Raw genomic sequence first — 20037 nt, 5'->3', positions numbered from 1 at the left:
AGGTTCTATTATTATCATGTGAAATACAGTAGAATTTACATTTGAGTGAACTATAGGTAAAAGGTAAATGAAGGCCTCCCGAATTGGTCAAAAGACTGAGCAAAATAATGTGAGGAGGGAAACCACTTGTAATGCAGAAAGTAAGAAAATCCATTAAAGCTTAACATCACAAAAATCATCACATTAAGCTTGAATACATTTGAGTGAACTGAAATCTGATCTGGTGGTATATACTGTATGTAGTATATACAGATGAGTGCATATGGGTATTTACATATAAAGAGTTTTGTTCCAAAATGAGATTTCCACCATTTGAGAAAAAAGTGATATATACTTTTACAAAATGACTGATAGCACAACAAATCTGTTTTTAGGATTGTAGGTAATTGAAGTCCTTGGCTGACTGAATTACAACACTTTTACAGACTGGATCCTCTGTGTCTCAGTTCACCCCAACATTTAAATTCATGATCCACTAAACCCCCATGTCAGTCGAAAAAACTCCATTGAAGTTCATATGAAAACCAAACACACAGCGAGTACTTTCATCTCAGCCGTCTCCAAAACATGAGCATTGTCAGGGAAATATAGGAGATAATGAGATAAATATTGGACTTTTGGATCCACAGTGCAATTGTTTGGCTACAAAACACTTGGATTAAGCTGCACAAGCTGTTATTTGATGGACATTTTATGCTTTTTTGGAGCTGAAAGATGATGGCCCCCTTAACTTCAATAGTTTGGGAGAAGGCTGAGATAGTACTACGGGGGCAAACTCACTTTTTTCAAATGGATATATAGGCTAGCATTGTGGAAATGACTTTTTTGATATGTAGGCCTATTTGTATCTGAGCTTACACACAAATGCATATTGTGTTACAGCAAAGGTTTAAATCCTGCTGCTGTTATCTTATTCTCTTGATCCATCATACATTCTTACAAATATAGAAATTTAGAAATATAGCTTTTCTTCATTCAAATGCAACGTTTGCATTCAAACCAATCTACAAAAACAGATCAAGCTGCAGTGTTACGTCCTCTGTCCAGGAAGTGTAGGTTCACTGGTCGGTCCGCGATTAACACGGTACGATTGAGGCACTTCACCTCTCCCATTGTGGGGTCTGGTTTGATTTCAAACAGCCTGATTATCTGCAAGGGAAGAGAAAGAGAAGCTTTGAGTTAGTGAAATGACTGTATCTTATTGTGCTGTAAGACAGTGACACACCAGACAACTTATTGATCTGTTGCTCTGAATGTTTTGCGCAACTGTGCCCAAGGAGTTGCCTCAGAATAGATTTTTTGGGCAAGTGGCTCACTTGGTTGGCATCTACTTTCCCTAAAAAATTTGCCTTGTGCATCACTTATGCATACAGTAACCCAACTGCTGTACACACATTTTAAAATCAGACCTTGCGCTTTATAAAAGGTCTTGAACATTACAGGTTGCAACAAAAACTATTATGCAGACTTTACAGTTATGATGCCCGTTTTCTAAAAGGAATGAGTAACTACTACAAAATGCTGTTGTCTTTGTGGCTCACCAACCCCCTTGTGTCCCCATGGAATATCTAACTGAATAAAATAAGACTGGCAGTATTTGGGTCACTGGACACTGTCATTTCCAAGCCAGGTTTTGAACAAGAGTTTACACATTAGATCCTATGTATTTAGTAAATGTTTCAAAGAGTTTTACCACCTTGTGACTCACCCGAAACAGAGCAAGGTACATCTCCAGCTCAGCAATCCGGCGACCGACGCAACCTCTAACCCCGAACCCAAACGGGATGGAGCCGAAGGGGTTGGGCCTTACCCGGCCGTCCCGGAGCCACCTCTCCGGCTTAAACTTCCACGGCTCTGGGAACGTCTTCTCGTCGTGACTGATGGCGTAGTGACAAAACGTGAAAGCGGTCTGGAGAGACAGCAACCGAGAGCTGATTATTGTTATTATTATTGTAGAAGTAAAAGAAGTAAACACTGATACTAGATTAGATTTAACACTGCAGTATTTTTATTTATTTCTATTTCCAATAATATGCAGTTATAATGTATTAATTAATTAATTAATGTACAAACAGTCAATTCAAAAGGAAGACCCACCTTCTTTGGAAAATGATATCCATCAATAATAACATCCTTTTCTGTAATGACCCTTGCATTCAGAGGAACCACAGGGTACATCCTGCAAAACAAGGAAAGTATTAATTAACTATTCTGTTAGATCACCACCTTACATCTTGGTAGGAAAACAACAGGTGATTGTAATAAATTATCAGGTGATTCTAATCAAATGACAACCACAGCCAATGAGCTGTGCATATGGTAAAGTGCCATATTGGTAGGAAATGCATGAGACATCATGGGAATACTATGAATACTCTATCATTAGTGGCGTAGGGGGGTCATTGTTTCCCCTGACATTTTAGTTTAGTTTAGTTAATAGTTTAGTATTTCGTATATGATACATACATCTTTCTAGCAATGGCTAGAATGTAAAAAACAATTTAAAAATGTCATTACAAAATACAAATACTCTAATTTGGATGGAGAGCTTGTGAAATTGTGATGGACAAGCTGTCTCATTTGTGATTACTACAGCAGAATAAAATAGCTGATATCGTGATTCATTTTTCTCTCCCACGATAGTATTGTCAAATTTTTGTATTGCAATATATTGAATTTTCGATACATTGTCCCATGTGGGAGAGGTAAGAAACCCAAAAGACAAAGTATAAAATTAGATCATTAAATATACAGAAAAATGATCCTGGAAACTGAAAAGCAATGAAAACTCTAGGTTCAAAAGAACAAACAATAAGTTACTAAATCATTTCCTCATTTAACCGCCTCTCCTCCTCAATCCAAAACACTTTCCAGCATCATGAGTTCATACATTTTTAACATGGGTGGCCCCAGTGGGAATTGAACCCCCAACCCTGGCCAGTCTCACCTCAGTGCTTCCTTGATGACGGCCTTGAGATACGGCATTCGGGTGACTTCTTGAGCAGAGGGGATCTGGTCAGCCGCTACGCATCGAGACACTTCTTCATACAGAGTGTCCTGTGCTTCAGGATACCTGGACAGCAGGTACATAACCCACATCAGGGTGTTGGATGTCTTGACAACAAAGAAATGTCAGTGAGTAGAACAGACAGACAGATGCATACATACATACAGTACAGTACATGGTGTACATACAAATTGCTGTTGTCGCATGAAAAATGTCAAATTGTTCACTTTTCAGGAACTAAGAAAAACAGCCTTGTTTTAAATTTCACCACCGCGCATTTTTTACTTTATCTAATTGGTTTTGACTGGGTTTCATCAGCCCCAGGGGGTGTAAAAGTTCCTCATCCTATAGAACAGTGGTTCTGAACCCATGGGGGTCAGGATCCCCCAGGGGGTCGCGAGATAATTTGGGGGGGTTGCAAGATGATTTATAGGATAGGAAAAACATATTTCTACTATAAATATTTATTACTATGTGTATTTTTTCTGATTTTTCTCCAATTTTTGCTTCTTTTCTAGTGAAATACTGAATAGTTTTAAGCCTGTAGGCCTCTGATAATGAATCAAATGAAACAACCTGAAAAGAGAAAATCATTCTTTGGTTGAATTGGTCATCACAGTAAACAAAGCGATGGCTACTTGCGACCCCCCATCACAGGTGTGCATATGCACACCTGTGATGGGGGGTCGCAAGTAGCCATCGCTTTGTTTTAAGGGGTCGCAAGTCAAAGAACCACTGCTATAGAAGACCATGTGATCCTTCAGCTGAAGTCAAAACATGAAAATCACCAAAATTAGAGGTACGAGGTTTTCACCTGACAGTGGCGAAATTATGGAGTAGAAAAATATGTGATTCAGGAAACAGACCAGCTCACATTTTGACATTTCACAGTGATAATTACAGATTTACAGAATGGCTTTTTTAATACACCTGCAGTGGCATGAGAAGTCTGCAGAATGGACAGCTTAGTGGTTAGATTTACTGTCTGTTAACTGGGTTCACGCCTCATGTCAGTAAACATCTGCAGTGTCCTTGGGCAAGTCACTGCATCCCTACCAGCTCCATAGCTCTATAGGTCAGTGGTTCTCAAAGTGAGGTCCGGGGACCACCAGGGCTCCTTGGGGAGCTTGCAAGGGGTCCCAACAAAATCAGTAAAGGCTTAATGTCACTTCTATTTCACTCCGCAGAAGTTAGCACAATAAGAAAATGCGTAAGAAAGACTGTTGTCATCGCCTCACATACAGTAGACAGTTATATTATTCTGTACCAAGTCATATCTAAGTACAAAAACCTTCTCAGTTTGGGGTTTCTTAGGACAAAACCATATCAAATGGAGGTGTATGGTCTAATGCGTATCTATTTGGGGGTCCTTGACGTAAAAAAATTTGGGAGCCCCTGCAAAAGCTGACCCTGCACCCTGAGCTCCCTGGATGGGGGCAAGCAAAAAGATACTTTTCCTATGGGGAATCATCTGAAAGTAAAGTCTGATGGTAAAGTATCTCATTTACCGTGTCCACTCCAGCTAATAAAAGCTCTGCGATGCTGCCGTACACCTCTTTACTGCTCATCTGAGTGTTTGACAGGAGGTATGTTAAGTATTCGCCCTCCACTTCCTGGTTCTTGTCCACACGCTGCTGGATGGCCTCCATCTTCTTGTCAATCAACTTTCCAGCTATAAAGTCCGGAAATGGAAGAGTTTTGTTTTAGTTTCCATCATTTGAAAAACGTGACACCTGGTCTTACAAAGTGATAAATAGCACAAAAAATAAAACAAATTCTTGTGCTTTGTTCTTCAGTCTTGTGCATGTGATGACCCTCCCACTCTCCTGGCTCTGCATCTTGCAGGAGCCTGGTGGGTGGAGTCATCATCAGAGCTGATGGAGTACACCTGGGCCCGGTGAACTCCTTGGGCTTAAGAAGGCCTCGGACTATCAGTGTCTTTCTCTCTCTCCTCACCTATGCACACCTTTTGTTCTGTTCTTTTAGTTTGTGTTGTTTGTTTTCCCTTAGGATTTAGTTAATAAATCAGCATTTTAACTTTTACTTTGGCGTATGGCTCCCTCATTGTTACTTCCTTGAGCCGGGTTGTAGCATATGGGGGCTCGTCCGGGATCCATATGATTGTAACATATGGGGGCTCATCCAAACTTTTTTGTATCTTTAGTTTAGCACTTGCTTTGTTTTGTTTAACTTTGTCAGCCCAATTGTAAGCATGGTCAGTGAGAGGCTACGCTGCAATGGTAGTGTTTTTGGGTAGCTATACGTCAGAGTATTTGGTTTTCTTCTTTGTGCTATGGCTTGGCTTACTGTTGTGTTCCCGCTGGTAAGTTTTTCCTGTTTAACTTGTTGCCTGGTATCACTTATATGTGCCAGTTGTTTTATGGTGTTAGTGAGGGGAGAGCCGTCTCTGGCATCTGCCAGTGCTGGAGATGTTTGTTGGTGGGGACCTAGTTAAGTGTCGTTTGGCCTTGGTGTAGTAGCAGTACTGGTTTGGGTATCCTAGCCTGGTAAGGTTTGGAGCATTATTGTTAATTTCTCCTGCTAGGCATAGCAGCGTTTCCCCCTTTGGGTTTCGCTTGTTTCCTTTTGGTGGTGTTGTGAAAAACGTGGAAAGAGCAGTTGTCTTGGGAGCATATCCCTGGTCGAGAGGGTTGTCGGCTTGCCGATCGCGTTTCTCGCACCAGCGGGTTTTACTGCATAAATGCCCACCACAAGTAGTCACATGAAGACTAGGGTTGAATTGAGCTAGTTAACTGTTAGGTAGCTAGTGGGGAAGCTCCATTTAGGTAGGCTGCCCGAACCATGTCTGCTGGGTGCACTGTAGCCATGTTTTGGTTCTTTTTTGTAATTGGGTTTCTTCTTGAGACTTTGTTTTGTGGTTGATTGTGGCTAGTGTTGAGGATTGGGGAATTTTGGCTTGGGTAAGCTATGATGGCTTTAGATGTTGCTAGTGTTAATGGCCTAGAGTTGGTAAGTTGTTTCCTGAAGGCCGTGTGTTAAGTTACCTGCTCTTGCTTTGTAGCATTTTGGTTTTGTGTGCAAGTGTATCGTGTTGGTGTGGCCAGCACTACGCTTTGTTTGGTAACGTGTTACCTTGGGTTGTACTTGGTTGTGCAGCTTTTTGGGTGGCTGCTATGTCATTGTGGTTTTTGTGTTTGCCACAATGACAGTAGGTTTAGTTCTCATTGGTTCCAATATGGAAGTGAATTTAGAGATTTGAGTGTCCTACTTAGGAGCAGTCTGGTAGATGCACTGAAGCACACTTTTGGCAATCCCAGGTACTAGGACTGGGGGGGTTGCAGCCAATCTTGTCTGAGCAGGGTATACTGGCTACGAGCAGCCTCTTGTCAAGCTTTACAAACCTAGCAGCGAGTTCAGATAACATTGTGGCCGACACTTTCTTCCGCACCTGAGGTGATGACAGTGGGAGTGTCCTCTCTTTTGGGTGGGAGTGTGTTAGTGAATTGCTCATATCGGTGTCAGGAAGTCTACTGCTGTGCAGTCTCCCCTGTTTGTCCTTCAATCGTACAACCTTAACATTCGCCATGTTAAGGGGGCGGGCAACATGGTGGTAGACCTGTTGTCCCAGCCCTGAAGCCTAATTATGTTTGTTTTCTGTTCTGTCTCCTGTGCTGTTCTCTTCCTCTTAAACTGCTACCGAGGTCTGCTGAGGATGGGGCAAGCAGCTTGCCAGGGGCAGGCGGGTTGGAGACATTAAATGTACAATTTTGTAAACTTGTCTTTTGCTTGTGTTACAGGGGTTCCCGGTGGGACCCTGTTTTCATGGAGGGGGGTGTGATGACCCTCCCACTCTCCTGGCTCTGCATCTTGCAGGAGCCTGGTGGGTGGAGTCATCATCAGAGCTGATGGAGTACACTTGGGCCCGGTGAACTCCTTGGGCTTAAGAAGGCCTCGGACTATCAGTGTCTCTCTCCCTTCTCACCTGTGCACACCTTTTGTGTTCTTTTAGTTTGTGTTTTCCCCTAGGATGTTACTTCCGTGAGCCAACCCAGTTCAAGGAAGTAACAATGAGGGAGTAACAGTGCATAATACACATTATTCTTTCATGTCTTTTGTATTGTAATGATTTTAATTACATTACAAGTAGTAGCAGCAGAACCGTAACAGTAGCCATATTGTTGATGCAGATGCAGTTGAACTGATTTGTGATTTACTTGAAACAGTTAGGCTATTGTAATAGTTTCGTCTCAACATTGTGGTTGTTGTTGTGTATTTATGTGTAATATATGTTAATCATGTGTTTAGCCTCTCAGCAGTAGCTAAACTGTAGTTGTCATCACAACCTGTGAAACTCACCAAATGTGAAGATGCCCTCCCAGCCTGCGATGTACCGCCGCCAGTGGGGCACAAGTCTGCGGCTCCACTTGGGCATCACCATGACAACCATGCTGTTGGAGAACATCTGGGCTATGGAGTCGATGAAGTCTTGCGTACCTGTGGGGATTTCCTTCTCCAGACAGCCAATCCTCGTCTCAAACAAGATGGAGGAGATACCTGAGTGGCAGAGATTAAAGAAGCTTACCAGAACTCAAAGAGTTCCAAAGGTATCAAAAAACAAGCATGATAATAAGTCTGATAAAATTAAATGTTTTGGCCCAGGAAAACACAATCATGCCTAGTAGTGCACACAGATTTTCCACATATGACAATCAAAGCAGAAAAATGGTCTGAACTCAAAAAAACAATGTTCAAGCTTTCATCATTCCCAGATTTTTCCATTTTTTATTATTTTTATCACTGCACACGATTAAAACATATAAATAGATGAAACATGCACAGCTCTGTTTCAGCATTCGGGTCTTCTTGGGTACGCAGCTTCAACTAACATTTCACTCCACATACCCTCCAGGGAGAATCGATACAGCTCATTGGACACGTTGGTCACCAAGTCTCCTGTAGGGCTGCTCTGGCGCAGATAGTCGATCCTATTGATCAGGTCTGTCACCACCTCGTTGATCACGCCCCCGTACTGGGCCGAGTCTTTAGGATGCAGCATGCGCTTGTTCAGCATGGCTCTCAGGTTGTACCACCTCTCTCCCTCTCTGGGAACAAACACAATCAGATTCAGAATGAGGAAGCGAAACACAGCCGATGAAATTTTGCCAAGTGTCAACAGGTGATCTGATTTGTTTCCCCCGTGGCATTGTGACCTGAATGCAAAACTGTAGTATTCATCATTCATTCAACTGAGTATTCATGACGATCAAAACGAGAATACTGTAGTGTTTACAAGGACCATGCACAGTAGGCTACATGGTTAAAGAAGAATACCGGTGTCATTTAGTGTTGCTCCCATTTATGACAGTCTCCATCTAGTTTATATTTCCCCCAATCATTTTGCAATGTACTGTATTAAATTTTTTTTTATTTTTTTTTTTTTACATTTACTAATTTTTCACTGTTTTTAAAATGCAAACTTTATGGTGTCAAACCTAGCAAAGAAACTCTAACGAAGACACCCTAAATAAAAAGACATGATGCGCCAAAGTTTGTAAGGTGATGTGTTTTTGAGGAATTTTTCCTGTGGGTGTCAGGTGATTGACAGCAAGCAGAGCGTAACATAATGTGCGCTGAAGTGAAAACACTCAACTTGGACACAATGAAATAACGCTAAAACAGAAACTCTGACAAAACCAAATTAAGGCTTCGTGATGGATTAACTAGCTCAGGCAATTTTCAAGTCTGTGGAAGTTGTTTTTTATACTGTACAAGAATGAAAGGCAGCAAATGGCTTCTTCTGAAGGGAGGAAAACAAGCCCTGATGTCTCCAACTATGCTGACTGTGCAGACTCCACCAGCAATAATGTAGAGGGGCAATCTAGATGATTGGAAAGAACTTAAAAATCATCGCAATTGCCCTAATTGGAAATCACAGAATGACTTAAATCATTGGTATAATAGAATATATGACTGAATGGATGGCATTATGATCTTGTCCACAGAGAAGCTAGACGAATACCATCCCAGGGTGTGACAGCGGTTCTTGGCAATAGTGCACTACAACAGCTGTAAAACAATATTATTGTAATTAAAGGTGTGTATTATGAGCATGCTGTTCTACAGAAACTCAAGATCCTGTGACTACAGTGAATAGCATCTGAATCCACATAATAACTCTGGGCTATATGCATCACAAGTTTTATATTCATATTATTGACGTCTGACGACTCCAGCTATAAAGACCAATGCTTAATGTTCACTCTAATACTTGATCCTGATTTTACTCCAAACAAAGGACCAATGATTTTTTCACAGTATATGTTCATCTGGAAAAATGAGGAGCAGCATCATTGTTGGCACCTGGAGCACTGGACAATACATTTTTTAGTTTGGTTAGGGGCTGGTTTTGGACAGGAGAGCCAAAAGGTCCAATAAGCACCTAACAAGTTAGAAATTCATAGCAGCGTTAAGTTGCAAGATATAAAGATATAAAGTTTAGTTAATGACATTTTTTTATTTTGTTCTAGTTATGACTGTCTGATAACTGTCTGACTCACAGACGTCACCCTCTGCTAAGAACAAAATGTGTATGTGATGGTTACATTTTTCTTTTAATTTGATCCACCATTTTTTGAGTCCTGTTGAGGTCTCAGGGTTTTTGCATTGGCCTGACCTGTAAACCAGGGTTTTCATTACCACTTTAGGGGATTTTTTTAAATATTTTCTAGTGGGGTCAAAGCACAGAGCACAGGCGTAACTGGAGACGCTTCAATAGGGATAGACCTGTGGCTGAGGTGGAGACTGAAATGTCAACCTTTCAGTCCCAGAATAATCTCTTTAACCACCAAATTACCCAGCTGCCACCTTCATTTAATCCATTCCACTCACATGACAGAACTTTGCCCTGGAAAGCAGTTAAGGATTACGAGTTTCACAAGTCTGACAGCATTTTGTGTGCAGCGAGCGCAGAGCAATAGAAATGTAGCGTGGCTGTGCTCCTCATCAGATGTGTTAGCCTGTCTTACTCTGTGAAAGGTCCATAGCCGAGTCCCCTCATGTCGCGATACTCCGTCCACAGGGACATGTCTCCTCGGCTGGGGAACTTCTCATCATTCCTCAGGACTTCCTCCAGCAGCTTCACACTGTTCACAGACACTGTCTTCATTCCTCCTCTGTAGATGGGACCATAAAGCTGCTTCTCATAAACCTAAAATCAGACACAAACAGAGAAACCTGGCTGCAAGGAATCTTGAAAAACAACTTGAAATCCCTGCGCACACATCTGTATCATCAAGGCCAACAGCAATTAGGGTTCAGACCAAGATAATAATAGGCTAATAATAAGAAGAAGAATACACTTTGATATCGCTGAAAACTTTGTTTCTCCAGAACTTTTCAGTATCTAAGAATAACAGTCTTGTTTTCAGTTTGACCATCATGCATTTTGAGTTCATCTAATCGTTTTTGTCATGGTTTCATAAATCCAAAGGTTGTAGAATTTTCTCAACCCATAGAGCAACATGTGACCCTTCAAATGAAGATAAAATATGAAAATCACCAAAATTGGAGTTGCAAGGTTTTCACCTGACATCGACAATATGCTATACTGCTGAAAGCTAGAGCACTTTTCTTGACTGTACATTGACTCAACAAAACAAATATATAACTTGAACTGCTGACTTGGGCCCATATGTGTTAAGGTCCATTCTACACTGTACTGTAATAAGAAATATGGCTTTACTGTAAACTATAGTCATTATTTTTACCAGCTACCAGAAGATGTGTGAGTATGACTGAATGCCGCTGTGTTCCCCACACAAAGCAGGTCTAGCAGAAAGGGTAAACAATCCTTTCCCCTGTGAACGTCAGCTGAGAATAGTTGTTATCTGGAGGTTGCTATGGGAACTAAGGTAACCCAACCAGCCTGACATTTTCCTTTACATAATGCATCGTCACTGTCTCCAAAGGGGGCAACTATGGTCAATCAAGATATCCCTGCAATGAATCATCAAATATGTTTCAACTCAGCATGCACAGCAGATAGAACAAGTAACACCAGAGATTTCTACAACACAGTGCCAAAAAATGTATAAAGAATCAGCAAAATCTTCAAATGCCATTTAAAACAAGAGCATCATTGTGTGACTGGGACTCTTTAATGTGTAACCCAGTGTCACCCTGCTGCAGCCTGGTGTACCTGTAGCTCATGCAGACGGTTGGAGTATCCCTGAAACACCATTCTGTACAGCAGCTCCAGGACGGTGACGCGCGGGAGGTCCTCAGCTGTCCGAGGTTTGTCCCGGGAGCCGGACAGGGCCACCGAGGGGGAGGAGGAGCCCCCCGCCCCCCTGCGGCAGGCCAGGGCCGAGGCAGGAGGGCACAGCAGCAGACAGCGGCCACTCCTCTGCACCGCGCTCCGGGCCAGCCATGCAGCCATGATGGGGGCAGCAGGACGAATGCCGAAAGCACAAGGCTCCTGTTATATCCCAGAGAATAGCCGGGTGGGGAGGGGCCACAACTCACAGAAAGTTTAACCCTTCCAGCCCAGCTGTCGAGGACCAGCCAGGACCCGGCTCCTTAAAGGGCCATTCCACCCATGCATCTGTACTAACTCTTTTGTTGTCCCTACATTGAGTGCAATTAATCCCTTACATACATTTTTCACCATGGTCTTTAATTGTTTTACATATCTATTGTAATGTTGTTTTTAATTTGAATTTCTGAATTTTCCCAACAATATCCCTGACTAAAACGTGGGGTCATGATATTGATATATTGATATATATAGCGTGTAGAGTCGAAATTATCAAATCTAGAATTTAGTAAAGGTATGAAAATATGAAACTTTGATCAAGATATCAATTTACACTCGTAAGGGGCACCATCTTCCTAGATGAAGGAAATTAGACCTTTACTTACACTAATCAGTCATCAATCTAAAGATCATGAAATCTTTTCAGTTCAGGGATTACTTTACTCTGCAAGTAAGGAAACACATAACAACTTCTCTGTAATAAATGGAAATATTTATTTAACTATTCAAGCATAACAATATTCAATGAGATAAGCAATATAAGGCATAGGAACACTGCGGCGATGTTGCACCAGGGTTTGACTGCTGGTCTTGGAAGAGTTGAAGTTTCTAGCTCTTCTAATGGTTATAAAAGACTAAATGATCTCGTTCCTAAATAGCTTCGAAAATGATCTTCGCTTGGCTGAGCGTTGATAACTTCTTGACTATTAGACGCAAGGCTCAAACTTCTTGCACGCGATTCTTAAGTTCATCTGGAGAAGACGTCTCTAACTCCAGGTTCAAAGTTTCACCTAAAGTCGAATTGCAGCTAAATTGTTGATCTTGGCTTCAGCAGGTTTCTTGGCGAGGGCGGAGTGTTGAACTGTCTGAAAACCCAGATAAGAAAGTTTTATAGCTCTTTGAATTTTCAGGCGTGGTTTGCCATGCGGTTTGCCATGCAAATCGACGAATGCAAGAGGAATCATTCCTCTAGTCTATTTTATTTTGGGATCCATTACTAAGTGACCTTAATAACGATTTCTTTTAAAATAATACGTCGGTATTTTACATCTCCACCAATTACTGTTGTCAATTGATCAAAATAATAAAAACCTGTGAACTTACATTCAAACTCATATAGCTAGCACATCAATATAAGGACATCAAATAAACCTTCATGGTCAAATTTGTGGCTATAAAGCCTTCACCAAGTTAACTCATGTAACTTGTGTTTCTAACTGCGTGATTAATATCAAAAGACAATTTAATCATTTAATACATTCGGACGCACTGACATTTATACTGACATGTTGTTGCTATAAATGACCACAAGGTGGCAGTGTAGTACCATGGAAATGGGAGAGTGTTTCTGGGTGAATATCTGATACACTTCAATCATTTAACACATCATTGTCTATGCTTGTAACTTAGCTATTGATTAAACATCTTCAACATATATATGGGCCTATAGTTAACACATCTAGTATACTTCAAACTACATAATAAATTCATTAAAGACACTTGGAAAATATAGTTGAAACTAGGTTTTAAAGGAATGTGAAAAGGGGAGAGATTTATGACTGTCCTGTTTCAGAGAGGGGGTAGTGATGAAACTCTGGCAAGTGTCAACAGCAGTCTTTTGTTCCATCATATTGACACATTGGTGTGTATTCCCGTTCTCACCCAATGGTGACTGTCCCTTTTGATTAATCAGAACAGTCTGGTACTCCAAATGAAGAAATGAGGATGATTCCCTATATTCAGATGTGTGAGAAGTATGGGTGTGTGATTGTATAGTTCATTAGTATTCCTGAGTTCCTGAGTCCTTCTCCTCCTGATGGCTGAAAGATAAAGGTCATTAACTGTGGAATGTGTGAGAGAGTTTCAAACCTCTTCGCCAGGTTAGCATCCTGTGTTAATCCCCAAGAGCTTTTGGGGAGACATCTCCTGCTAGCGGACTCCACTCTTTGGAGCTGTGGATTGTGTCAAATAGACACCAGGCCATTTGGTGTTGATACAAGAAAGCAACAGAAAGGTTGTGGGCTTTCTCCAAATGTCTCCCTGGTATCGCTACAATATTCTTTAATTGATGTAATTTCATCGGGCGGCTTTAATTAACACAAGGATTCGGTGTCCTCCAATCACATCACTGAATGACAAGTTCAAAGTTCCTGATCCGAATAACTGTCAAAACAAATGAGAATGTGCAACGTTTAGAATTTTGAGATGTGTGTGATGAGATACATAATAAATTAGCTTCAGATATCAGATATAATCAGATATTTTAACATCAGAGGTAAGTTACAACAAGGGTATTTGAGTTACAACATGAAAAGATTCTGACTGATGGTTCAAACCTGTTGATTTTTTAAATGAGTGGTATTCCCACAGTACATAATATTTAGGAAAGCACTGCTTGGGTAGGTTCTATCACCTACTGATGGTTTTCTGGTGTAACAATCTAGCTACACACATGCTGCATGAAAACAATTAACTGTGTCCCTCTAGATTTACAAGCTTTAGGTTAACTATCCAATATATTTTTGTATCTGAGCAAGGCACACACAAATGTTGAAAGCACACAGTGGTGAGAAAAGCAGTGTTTTATGATAGTAGGCTTTTCATGGGCGTTTTTATCAGTCCCTTTGAAGGACGGCATGTAAAGTTGACCTTTCCCATGTGTTCAGCTATTGGCCTACACAGTTCTTCTCCTTTTAAACACATTCTTATTTATCTGGGCAAGCTGGCTAAGAACAAATTATTTGCATCCAACAGCCAATGGGAGCAGTTGCAGATAAGGAGAGGCTTACACTCATGCATTACAGTCTTTTCCACTGTAGAAACTATAGGGTTCAGTGCCGTGCTTAAGGGAACTTAAATTAGTGCTGAAACGATTAGCTGATTAATCAATTAGTCGATTGACAGAAAATGTATAGATTAGCATTTTGATAATCAATTAATTTCTTTGTTTTAAGTTTTAGTCATTTATCAAGTACAAATAGCAAACATTTGCTGGTTACAGCTTCACAAATGCTAGGATTTGCTGCTTTTTCCCCATTAATGTTTTTAACGGAGACCTGGTTACAACCTAACGATCACAGCCAGCTGTCTGAACTGTGCCCTCCTGACTATGACTAGCCGTCCGAGGACCAGTGGTCGTGGTTGAGGCCTTGCTACCGTTTATAAAAAGCATCTCAAATGCAGCCAATTAGTTGGAAATGAATTCTCCACGTTTGAAGTGCTCATGCTCAAAATCTGTGGTCTGACCCGGTCCTCTCTGCTGTGATTCCATGAATGAATTCTCCCACACCAATGATCTGGTTAACTGTTTTAATTCACTTTGTTCATCTGCCCTAGACCTCATAGCCCCTCTCAAAACTAGATCCAAATCATCTACTAAAACACAACCCTGGATAAATGATAACATCCACAGCTGCAAAAGGGAATGCAGAAAAGCTGAACGGAGGTGGAAAAAAATCTAGGCTTCAGGTCCACCATTTGTTTTTGAAAGATTTACTTACCACTTATAACAATAAAGTTAAAGATGCGAGAACCAATTATTTCTCTGAAATTATCGCAACACATCAACATAATCCTAGATTCTTATTCCAGACCCTTAATCAGATAGTAAACCCAGTTGCCCCTGGTGTGTCAGCTGCAAATATTTCTGACTGTGAGAAATTTTTATCCTTTTTTACTGACAATGTGGAGTTAACCAGATCCACTATTTCCCACTCTGTCACATTTTCTGATGTTAATTGTCCACCACTGGACACCCTGAGTCAGTTCTCACTCATTACTCTGCATGGACTTTTAGATAAACGCTCTTTGCTATGCTTATTTTATCAGTACCTTCAGTTTAATTTTAATGTTTTCTTCCTTGCACTTGTTCCTTGTTGTGAAGCACTATGTAACTTTGGTTTTGAAAGGTGCTCTATAAATAAAGTTTATTATTATTATTATTATTATCATTATTATTATTATTATTATTTCATATCATTAAAAGATGAATACTTGAGGGTTTTTTTGGCTGCTGGTCAGACTAAGTAAGCAATTTTAAAAATCACTTTGGGTTTTGGTAACTTATGATGTGCACAAAATAATCGATAGATTAATCAATAAGGAACAATTGTTAACAATTGTTATTTGCAGCCCCAACTTAAATGATGGTTGTTGAGGGAGGGGAGAACACTTCTCTGCTCACAAGCTTGTTGCTCTAACTTTAGGTTACCGCTGCCTTTCACATGACGCAAAACACAATTCATGTTTTCATACAATTGTGTTTATTTGGTGTCAGTGCATTGCTGCTTCATGAATACCAGAACCGCAATTGGAAATGTGAAAAATAGTACTCATGTTTCTTCATTGAACTTTCGCCGAACTCCTTCAAGTCCTCTCATCCTTTCATTAAGGCAACATTGTCTATAGAGCCCGCGGGGTCCAGTTTGTACAGCATAAAGTGTCCTTGGGCCTGTGCGGCGCTGAGCTCAGGGTGGGTGGCCAACGCTCGCTCTGCAAAACGCTCCGCCTCAGAGGGCGGCTGGTCTGGGTAGAACCGCCGGAACATCTGGCTGAGCTGCCAGCCGGTGCAGTGGCCGACGTACTGCTTCAGATCCACGCGGCCGGGCCGGATCAGCGCTGCGTCTAGCCTGTGTACAGAGATTACAAACAAAATAAGCAGGTTATCTCACTGAAATTAAATTGTTTTAAAGACCCCATGAAATGGCATCTTTACTTAATGGATTTGATGCATTTCCTGTAGAAACAGGATGTTAGGGCGGGACATAATGCAGTGAGGGATCGTTCAAAAGTCTAAACCAATGGAATATGAGTCAGGGAGAAAAAGGCAGTTTTATTTGATGGGAGGTGTGCGGAGGGGTGGGATTGTTGAAAAATCAGATGGTTTTATTGGTTAGAAATGTATTTATTTATATAAAGATACTGTGCTTTCCAGGAAGGAAAAGTAATGGGAGTTCATTTCATGGGGACTTTAATATAACATCACAATGGTCCCATGAGCAAAACTCCATTGTGAAATGTTGAGAGAAGGGATGTTTTAAATATATTCATGTAGCCACTACAAATAGATTGTAACAGCCATGAAAAAGGCATTTATGTAACAAATTGTTCACAAATTCTATCGCAGAAGTACCTGTCGATGAAGTTGGTGGTCATAAAGACTATTCTGGCCTCAGACGAAGCCACTCCATCCAAAGCATTAAGCAGGCCGCTGAAGGTCAGCCTTCCCATTCCCTGGTAGGCCAGAGGGTCTGGGGGTGCAGAGACACAAAGCTCAGTAACTTAATGATGACAAAAAGACAACTCTGGTTTTCTGTGTTTACACAACTGTGAATTTCCACATCTTCCAAAGCAACAAATGCATGATGTACGATTGAAAATGTCTGAACTTTGAATCAAAAAAAGCATAGTTGAGGACTGAATACATAAGAAATACATTTCTAATAACCCTTTGAAATAAAAGTCTGATGTCTCCTTCCCTGCTACCTACTCTCAGTGGGGAGGAGCTCTCGGCTGACGAAGGCCGCGTCTACGTCTTCCAGCAGTATGATGCTCTGCTGCGGCGCCACGCTCAGCAGGTGGTTCAGACGGTCATCAGAAAGGCTTCGGTCACTCAGACTCATCAGACAGATGCTGTAGCCCAGCTCGCCTGCCAGCGCCGTGCTGAAACACAGACCAAGAGTCACGCACATCAAACTGTGTATTAGTACAGATAGTGATACAGATAGTTGATAAATTTGACTTGACTTATGGTTCATCTTTCTGTCACGCAGCTCTCACTGAGGCAGGAAGGGTAAGGATGACAAAATAATATCAGCAGACTCACATGAAGCTGCTCTTTCCACAGCCTGGAGGTCCATAGAGCAGATATCCTCTTCTGTAGGGGATTCCTGTGTGGAAAAGAAGCACAGCCACTGTCAATCAGATGACCATCACACAGTAACATACTGCTTATAATAAGTTGTAATTATAAACTTTATACTGTAAAGCACTTTTCAAAGCAAAGTTCCAAAGAATGAAGGAGGTTGGGGCTTGGCCTGTGCCGATATGTAAATTTCATAATTTCATAGTAGGATTATCTTGGCCAAAGTTATCTCGATATACAATATTATCCCGATAATTATAAAAAAGATGAAAACCTTAAAAACAGTACTGTAACATGCCTCAATTACTTAAAAAACGAATTCATCATATCAATCACAAGACATTTCTCTTTTTTAAACACGTTTTAATGCAGGACTGTAGAATACACTGTATGTAAAATAGTTATGTAAAATATTTGACTTAAAAAACAAAATTATAAAATGCTGGTTTAGCTTTTAAACAACACAAAAATCCAACAGCATCTAAAATAAATTAAGTGAAATGAGTGAAGCGCTACCGGCCTGCATCCACTGCATCCACTAATTCAATCAGTTTCATCAATATAACAATTTATTAGAGGGCTCCCTCTTTTGGGGAAAATAAAACATCAATGATGACAGAGAGAGAGACCTGAGGCTGTGCTGTGTGTTTGCGTTTGTTTTTCAGCCTCCCAAAAAGTCACCGGTTAACGCGGTGGTCACAGTAATAAAAATTAGGGGCGGTGTAATAAACCTTATTGCTTTTTTACCACGATATATAGTAGTATCAGTTACTGTCCCATCCCTAGCTGGGGCTACATGTCACTGAGCCCTTCCTCAGTAACACCAGGACACACTACCTCTGTCTGTGTACCACTTGGGGTTTCCGATGAACTCCTTCACGTCGTCTACGATCCTTTCGGCCACGCCCCCCTCCAGGACCACGGAGCTGAGCGGTCTGCGTCGCCGTGGAAACCCAAAGGGCCTCCACTCGGCACCCATGGCTGTGTACATCACTGTCCGCCCCTCCTCCTGCTTCAGGGCCAATTCTCTGGCTGCAAAACATGAAGGACAGCTCAGTGACCACTCAACGGTAAAGTGAGCTCAGCCAGAATGAGAGCGCACTGCAGCTGTCAAATGATGAAGCTCTGTAAAACTTGCATTTGTCAATCATACAGGCCTGCTGAGAACCTAAATAGTCACTGTTCACTCAAAAATGGGCAGCATAATGATGCTTATGTACCTTCTTGTAAGATACTGAAGAAGATCTGTCTGTCTCTGCCTAAAGCAGTGAAGGTGACAGACTCCCACGGCGTTCCTGTGTGCAGATCCACCATCTGCTTCTCTCTGGTTCTCTCCACCCTGATCCACTTCCTCCCATACCTGCAGACCACACGGGACGGCCGTGTCACACATTTTGTATTTTTTTTGTATTTTGTATTAAAAATTTGTAACGGTTTCTGTGTAGTAAATGGGTGTATATGGGTGTTTTACTATCTGTAAAAATAAACATTTCATTTGTCTTTAAAAGTTTCATATTTTCTTGCCATTGTGGTTTCCCAACATCTCCTGAGGAGGTGATTAGAAGAAGAAGAAGAAGAAGAAATCTCCTCACCAGATGATATGGTTCCCAGGACTCGGGTGGAAGTCAAACTGGGTGTGGACTCTTCCACTCTCATGTGCCAGGTAGGAAGTCTCCACGCTCAGGTGCTGAGTGTGCCGGGCGTGCTTGGTGATCCAGCTGAGCAGCCAGTGGTAGCTCTTGTCCCTGCTGGGGACCTCCAGGGTGATCATGTAGTGCCTGCGGAAGAAGATCATCCCGACCTGGGCTCCTTTCCTGGCCACAGCCAGCGCTGTCCCGACCCCCACCAGTCCAAACCCAGCCCCGAAGTATGGGTTGTCTTTCAGGCTGTCCAGGAGGTCCGACAGACCCATGGTGCCGAGCTCTGGATGCCTCCAATACAATCAGAGGCTATATAGTTGCTCTATCCCTTTGTAACAGCAAAGACCCGCATGCTCATTTGCAGATCTGTGTGATTCTCCAGTCAGTTTGCTGATGAAGGATGTCAGTCATCAGTCTGCCTGTCTGTCTGTTTTATCAGGTTAGGTAGAGGCTTGCTGCCTAGCTAGGAATCTTCCAATCTACTGACAGCTAACTAGTAACTAATGTCACATACGTTAATGTAAACGGCATCTCACTGACTTGTCTTTTCACTCTTCGTGTTATACTGTCCAAACTCCTTCCGTGGAGACGTTTGCCATTTAATGCAAACCAAAACGTTACGCCATGGTAGTCAATTTCTCTAGCTAACGTTATATGAGTTGTATGCATGCAGCGGACAGCGACCTCTACTACACTTCCTATGTTTGGTAAATATCATTCCGACTGTTCGTCTGACCGCGATATTTTCGTTCCTAGTTCCTACCAGTGTTATCTCAACATTGTTTTGCTCGCAAGGTTGCTAAACTAGCTAAGCTAACAAGCTTGGTAAATAATATTATGCGTGGCCCTGAATGTACACTGTACAGTCTGTTCAGACCCCCATAGCGAAATTAACTAACGTTAGCAGGAATTGGGATTTAAACCGTTTTGCGACCAAAACCACAAGAAGCTAATGGCGACGTTGTTGAAGTGATTCGAGTTAGCTAACATTATCAAAAAAGTAAGTGAAACCTAACCACTACCAATCCTTACT

General features: G+C 41.5%; 2 protein-coding genes across 2 annotated transcripts; both read right to left on the bottom strand.

Annotated features, from left to right (window-relative positions):
- Positions 1-410: 410 nt before the first annotated feature.
- Positions 411-11405, bottom strand: cyp27a1.1 (cytochrome P450, family 27, subfamily A, polypeptide 1.1). The gene is made up of 9 exons (XM_071921661.2): positions 11166-11405; positions 9994-10175; positions 7871-8070; positions 7325-7522; positions 4516-4679; positions 2948-3114; positions 2098-2179; positions 1709-1909; positions 411-1149 (listed from the first exon to the last, which is right to left on the bottom strand). Exons 1-9 carry the CDS (start codon positions 11403-11405, stop codon positions 1018-1020), a joined length of 1566 nt encoding a protein of 521 aa, XP_071777762.1. The 3' UTR covers positions 411-1017.
- Positions 11406-15755: 4350 nt separating this feature from the next.
- Positions 15756-19688, bottom strand: bcs1l (BCS1 ubiquinol-cytochrome c reductase complex chaperone). Its single transcript, XM_071921694.2, has 7 exons — positions 18957-19688; positions 18585-18724; positions 18202-18396; positions 17326-17389; positions 16990-17162; positions 16633-16750; positions 15756-16129 (listed from the first exon to the last, which is right to left on the bottom strand). Exons 1-7 carry the CDS (start codon positions 19274-19276, stop codon positions 15877-15879), a joined length of 1263 nt encoding a protein of 420 aa, XP_071777795.2. The 5' UTR covers positions 19277-19688; the 3' UTR covers positions 15756-15876.
- Between the last annotated feature and the right edge of the window lie 349 nt (positions 19689-20037).

This window comes from Centroberyx gerrardi, chromosome 10, assembly GCF_048128805.1.
Source record: "Centroberyx gerrardi isolate f3 chromosome 10, fCenGer3.hap1.cur.20231027, whole genome shotgun sequence".
In the NCBI taxonomy this organism is placed as follows: domain Eukaryota; kingdom Metazoa; phylum Chordata; class Actinopteri; order Beryciformes; family Berycidae; genus Centroberyx; species Centroberyx gerrardi.
This window is presented reverse-complemented; position numbering and strand designations above follow the sequence as displayed.